This window comes from Babylonia areolata, chromosome 11, assembly GCF_041734735.1.
Source record: "Babylonia areolata isolate BAREFJ2019XMU chromosome 11, ASM4173473v1, whole genome shotgun sequence".
NCBI classification, from domain to species: domain Eukaryota; kingdom Metazoa; phylum Mollusca; class Gastropoda; order Neogastropoda; family Buccinidae; genus Babylonia; species Babylonia areolata.
The window spans coordinates 28,300,879-28,307,712 of NC_134886.1; the positions used below are offsets into that span (position 1 = coordinate 28,300,879).

Consider the following 6,834-nt stretch of genomic DNA (forward strand, 5'->3'; position numbering starts at 1 on the left):
CTGACCGGTGTAGCCGGATAAAATCAGTTGATGCAGAAACACACACACACACACACACACACACACACACACACACACACACACACACACACACACACGCACGCACGCACTTTCAGATACGTAATGTGTTACATGTCTGTATTAGTGTGTAAGTGTGCATCAGGTTTCAGACCTGATTGAATGACACAGGAAATAAATGATGAGCAGCCAATGGCACTGTCCGTTGGCTCTACCCATGTAGGCAGCCCATTGTGCAAATGACTTTTTGTTTGTAAAACGCTTGGAGGTCTGCCTGGGATCAAGAAAAGTCGTTATATAAGTATGCATAATTTCAAATTAACCGTGAAGTGTATACGAAAGTCAGCGTCCCTTTTCATAAAGAAACGACGACGACGACCACGACAGCAACAACAACGTCAACAACGGACAAACAAACAAAAAATACAAAAACAAAAAAAATTCTCTGTGTGTGTGTTGCAGATTGGCATCATCTTTCTGATCTTCGTGTCGGCCATGTTCGGCGTACTGACGGCGCTGTTTCACGGCGTCTATCTGACAGAGGAGTTCGACATCGAGAAAAACGACACGGAAACCATGGCCGCCATTCGTCAGAACATCATGACGCAGTTCGACTTGGACAATTTTACTGAGCTTTGCACTAACTCCACAAAGTGAGTTATATTGTTGTTGTTGTTGTTGTTTTGTTGGGGTTTTGTTGTTGTTGTTGTTTGTTTGGTGACTTTCTTTCCCCCCCCCCCCCACCCCCCCTTTTTTTTTGGTATTATTTCTTTGTGTTTTTGCTGTTGTTTTCTTTTTTTGCTTTTTTTTTTTTTTGCTTTTTTTTTGGGGGGGGGGGGGAGGGGGCGGCATGTGGGTTGTGGGGGGCAGGGGGGGGGGGGGGTGTCGGTTCCGATTTGACAATTTGTTGATCTCTGTGCTAACTCCACAAAGTGAGTTGCTGTTGATGGGTTGTTGGGTGTTTTCTTCTTCTTCTGCGTTCGTGGACTGCAACTCCTACGTTCACTCGTATGTATACGAGTGGGCTTTTACGTGTATGACCGCTTTTATCCCGCCATGTAGGCAGTCATACTCCGCTTTCGGGAGGTGTGCATTATAGGTATGTTCCTGTTTCCATAACCCACCGAAAGCTGACATGGATTACAGGATCTTTAACGTGCGCATTTGATCTTCTGCTAGTGTGTACACACGAAGGGGGTTCAGGACTAGCAGGTCTGCACATTTGTTGACCTGGGAGATTGTACAAATCTACACCCTTTACCACCAGGCACCGTCACGGAGATTCGAACCCGGAACCCTCAGATTGAAAGTCCAACGCTTAAACGTTCGGCTCTTGCGCCCGTCGATGAATGTTTTGCTGCTGTTGTTGTTTCCTCTTTTTTTTTCTCTTTTCTTCTTCTTCTTCTTCTTCTTCTTCTTCTTCTTCTTCTTCTTCTTCTTCTTCTTCTTCTTCTTCTTTTTTCTTCTTTTTTTTTCTTTTCGTTTTCAACTTGAGAAAAAAAAACACTCTTATACTGAAGACATCACAGTAAGTTAAGCATTTAATACAACAAAACACTGCAATATAATAACTGTACGAATGCATTTTACATGGTTAAGAGCAGTTTTCGAATGAAGATGAAGTTTTTTGTATCTTTCTTTCATTCTCTGAAGCTTGTTTGTTTCGCTGACAGGAATATCAGACAGGAGTGTTCGGGTGGCTGGTTAACTCACTAAGAACGGCAATTCCTCTTCTCGTCTCCTACCCACCAAAACCACATCTGATGTCTAGTGGGTATATGAATGGCCCAGCCTATCGCTCTTGTTTTAGAAACCGTTAGAAATGCGGTATGCCAAAAAGAAAATCTCTATACCAAAGTACAGACAATAAAGTTTGTGTATTGTGTATTGTATCATTGTCTTCATCCACCTCTTAAGAACCTTCCGCCTTCCGCTACATGTTAATGACTTCAGCAGTGGTGAAACGCTGTCCAAGTCGCATCTTTTGTCGTTCGTACGGAGAGAGTTAAAATATTAGCAGGTAACTGCCAGGATAAGTAGATTTTTCCACAAATAAAGCAAGTCCGGGATTTATCTTGTGTTTTCTATGGATTCTGAGTTTTGACCCTGGATGTTGGTCCCCAGGATGATTACGTTTGGTTCATTTACCCTTTTGTTGTTGTTGTTGTTGTTGTTGTTTTGTTGTTCTCCCGAGAATCCGTTCATGGAGTGGTGTCAGCAGGTCCAGGATTTACCTTGTATTATATATGTGTGTGTGTGTGTGTGTGTGTGTGTGTGTGTGTGTGTGTGTGTGTGCGTGTGTGTGTGTGTGTGTGTGTGTGCGTGTGTGTACAGAGAGAGTGAGAGAGAGAGAACAGCAGACTGACAGACTGACAACAACAACAATATAAAAAAACGAAAAAAAACCCACCAAGAATGGGAACAAAGGTGACGACCAAATAAATTCACACACAAAGAATGGATGAACAGCAAACACAGACAGACTCGCATACAGACACACAGAGATAGACTCATGGACAGGCAGACAGACAGACAGACAGACAGACAGATAGACGAACATATAACACACACAGAAGGCACAAGGCGGAAAATGGTCCGGTATCCCATTTCCTTTGTGTAGATGTTCACGACTGAAATCGGTCACCAGCCGCCATTAAGCATTTACCCATGTACTGTATTTGTCATATTCTCATCAATGAACTGTTTTAATTAGCAGTTATTGAACGAACACCCACTTCCCTCAGCGGGCTGCTTGATTAATCAGGTTAGCAGCAGTTTGTAAACGGAGTTGTATTATGCTATTCGGATAATGGACTGTTTAATCAAAATCTTCAGTAAACAGAGCTTCAGTCTGTTCGGCCACCAGTTAAGAAACTCGCCACGTCTGTCTGTCTGTCTGTCTGTCTGTCTGTCTGTCTGTGTATAAATATATGTCTCCCTCTGTCTGTCTCTGTCCTTACTTATCCCAGTCTCTCGGTCTCTGTCTCTCTTTCTCTTTCTCTCTCTCTCTCTCTCTCCCTATCTTTCTGGAAGCATATTTTTTGTCTCTATAGTATGCATGGTCTCTCTCTCTCTCTCTCCCTCCCTGTGTGTGTGTGTGTGTGTGTGTGTGTGTGTGTGTGTGTGTGTGTGTGTGTGTGTGTGTGTGTGTGTGTGTGTGTGTGTCTGTGTGTGGTGTTTGCTTGCCTCTCTCGCTCTCTTTGTCTCTTTCTGTCTTGCAATCTCTCTCTCTCTCTCTCTCTCTCTCTCTCTCTCTCTCTCTCTCTCTCTCTATCTATCTATCTCTCTATCTCTCTATCTCTCTCTTCATGTTGTGATATCACCACCACCACCAGCTGCTGCTGTTCTTAATAATTGTCGAAGCATTAACTCGAGTAATTTGACCCAGCCTCGGATCGTCGTGTCTTCAGAAAAGCAAATCCCGCCAGCAACTGCACGTCAATATATTCCACGCGTCTTTGTGCGAGTTCACGTTTGACGGTGACGTCAGTCCAATGATTATCCCCCACCGCCACACCCCAGGTTTTGAAAGTCAATTATAAGGTTAATTATAGTGTCCAATCATCTGTTAATCAACCGCAGAATCATATTACCTCCTAAATCTTTCCTTGGTTGATTGTACTGGCAGGTAGTAGTAGTAGTTGTAGTAGTAGTAGTAGCAGCAGCTGTAGTAGTGGTAGTAGTTGTTGTTGCTGTTGTTGCTGAAATGCTATTATCATTATCATGGCATCATCATCATCGCCATCATCATTATCATCATCATCATCATCATCATCACGCTAACGACATCGTCGCCATTTACAACCACCTCCTCATCATCGTCATCATTACCACGACCGCCTTATGTGATCTTTGTTGTTGTTATGTGCACGTTTGTGTGTGTTGTGTGTGTGTGTGTGTGTGTGTGTGTGTGTGTGTGTGTGTGTACGTGTGCGTTTGTGTGTGTGAGAGTGTGTATGTGGAAGGGGTGTGGGGTGAGGTTATGTGTCCATGCATGCATGTGTTTTTGTGTGTCTGTGTCTGTGTGTTTCCAGTGTCAGCAGTATTTGCAGAAATACCCGCGTGGATTTACAACATAATCGTGTGCGTTCATGGCGTGAATCTCTCTCCTCGAGTAAAAATGCTTGTTGTACAGATTTTAAAAAAGACTTTAAACGAGAGAAATACAGTTATCAGTTGTAGGATGTTTACATATACCCATTGGTTGAATAGACCTATGATTGAAGTCGGACGATGATTTGGCATTCGTCACGAAGAAAATCTTTGTAAAAACTGTGGCAGAAAATTATATGAACTTGGTGATGAATTTCATTTTCGTTATGGAATGCCCCAAACCAGAAACAAGTTTATCTCAAAGAAATACACATGCGTTTATTCAGCATATAATTGTTGTAAAAAAAATTAATTAAAAAAATTTAAAAAATTCAGGGCGAAAATAAAATCATTTGTTAAAATTTCAGTACATTTATCAAGTTAATAAGTAAACTTGGGTCAGGCTGCGATTGTGGCCGCATAATTTCAGTATGGAATAATAATCTCGGTGATTCCGTGCGCTTGCTGCATTGCTGAGCATTTCTACCATTTTTGTTGTTGTTGTTGTTGTTGTTGTTTTGTTTTGTTTTTGTTTCACATTGCATTTGATACTACTACTACTACTTATAATAATAATGATGATGATGATGATAATTCTACCATTTTCTTTTTGTTACACATTGCATTTAATACTTATCATAATAATGACAATAATAATTTGGAGGCTTATATAGCGCGGTTCCCTTCCCATGCCCCCCAAAAGGGGGTTACAGGGTTTTGAAAAAAAAAATATATATATATATATATTATCGTAGAATGTTTTAATCTGTATATCTGTGCGTTGCAGCCCCCACTGCGAGGAGGAAGCTAGGAACGTCACCCTGTCGGCGGTGGACACCATGGCGTCGGCCCAGATCACCGAGTGCATGCTGTCGGAGGAGAAGGTGGTGGTATACACGGGCCAGTGCCGCTTCAACCAGATCATCTTCTCCACCTTCTTCCGCAAGACCTACCAGAAGGTCTACGCCTCCATGTTCCTCATCTGTTTCATCGTCGTCTTCCTCCTCTACATCGCTATCTACCGCTCCGTTATCGTGCGACGAACGCGACGACTGCGCGCGCGGCAGAAAACCAACGTGCGGCTGCTGCGCGACGTGTCGGTGACGGACACGCACACCACCACGGTAGCTGAGGCGGCTGCAGCGGCGGGGTCTGGGTCTGGGTCTGGGTCTGGGTCTGGCGGGCACGTGCAGAACGGGTTCGAGATGACGGAGTTGACGCACGAGTCTCGCAAGGCCATGCTGGAGAACGACAGCGGGCTGAAGGAGAAGTACCTGCTGGCCAACATCCGCACGGCGCTGATGCTGTTCGTGGTGACCCTGGTCTTCATCCTGGCCTTCCTCCCTTCCTGGCTGATGGCCCACGGGGTGGTCAAGTTCCACGCGCTCGTCTTCTTCAGCTACTTCGCCTACAACGTCTCCAACCCCATCATCTACGCCTTCATGAACCCCATCTTCCGCAAGGAGCTGCACGACGTTCTGCGCTGTATGGGCGTCAGACAGTCCCGGGCCTCCTTCAGCAAGTGAGGACCCGAAGAGGGGGTCCGGGGTCGGGGATGGGATTGTTTGAAAACAAAGGAAAAAGAAAGAAAAACAAAACAAGGTGTTCCGTTGTCTTGCATGCACCTGAGGCCACAATAAGAAAGAGAACGGAGGGGTGGGGTGTGTGGGTGTGGGGGAGAGGGTGGCCTGGTAACAGCCACTGCCCTCAGCTCATTGACTGACAATGGGAGACGGGGTGGTTTGATTAGGAGAGAGGGGTGTAGGGGGAGGAGGGAGGCTTTTGCGTGACCTTCCCTGAACTCGCTCAGATAATAAGAGGGGGAAGGAGGGATAGTCTTAAGTCACGTGACGGCTTGTTGACAGGTTGTAAAGTCAGGGGTTATTCCCGTATCATTAGATCAACGAGCGAACATTGAGGTTTTCACGTCGTCAAACGTCACAAAAACTCTCTCAACGAATGTCGGGGAAATGATATTCTAAATCACGTGATGGCTTCTTGACACGTAGTAAAATGTCAGGGGTTACCCCCGTAACATTAATTCACCGAGCGATTATCGAGGTGTTGATACAGTCAAACGTCACGACACCTCGAGGATAGATTTAGCTTCATCGTTCAGTTGGAAAACATCATCGTTGGCAGACCATTGTCTTCTGTAACTGGCTGATGATGTTAATTAATGATGCCCTGACAAAGCTGGACTGACGTGGAGAATGGAAACCTGTTATCATGTCCACCAACTCCACCCGTTGCAAACACGAGGCTTTGTCCTTTTATCCATTTCGAGTATTGATAATAAATCATAGATAAATGGATCGAAATATCAACAACACAATCAAGTGTTGATACGTTCGCACGCAAATCCCAAACAAAAAAGCAGTCGGCTCGCTATCATATCAATAAAATCATCATCACAGAAAACAAACTGACCAAAATGTTCCACTTTCCCATGTTGGCAGTAAGCTGAAACACGCTTCATTAGAAGTATACATGCTTAATTACATCAAAGTGAAAACACGAATTCCTCCATTCATCAAGTCACTCCAAGGAATAACAAAGTTTTTCCTCGGCAAAACGGGTAAAAAAAAACAAAAAAAAACATCGTGGATTAGAATTTGGCCTGGAGTAAAGACAAAACTAAAATGTGTTTTTATTTCATCATGGATGATGTCGCTAACATTTGACGTTGACTAATGCTGTTTGTGTTGGTTATCTGGTGTTAAG

At 44.0% G+C, this 6,834-nt stretch overlaps 1 protein-coding gene across 1 annotated transcript in view; it reads left to right on the plus strand.

The window, feature by feature from the left end:
• Positions 1–5,636, plus strand: part of LOC143287200 (uncharacterized) — a 48,239-nt gene extending 42,603 nt beyond the window's left edge. Inside the window, exons 2-3 of the mRNA XM_076595145.1 lie at positions 481–671; positions 4,898–5,636. Of these exons, the coding sequence (XP_076451260.1) occupies positions 481–671; positions 4,898–5,636 (930 nt within the window). The remainder of the gene's footprint in view (positions 1–480; positions 672–4,897) is intronic.
• The last annotated feature ends 1,198 nt before the right edge of the window (positions 5,637–6,834 follow it).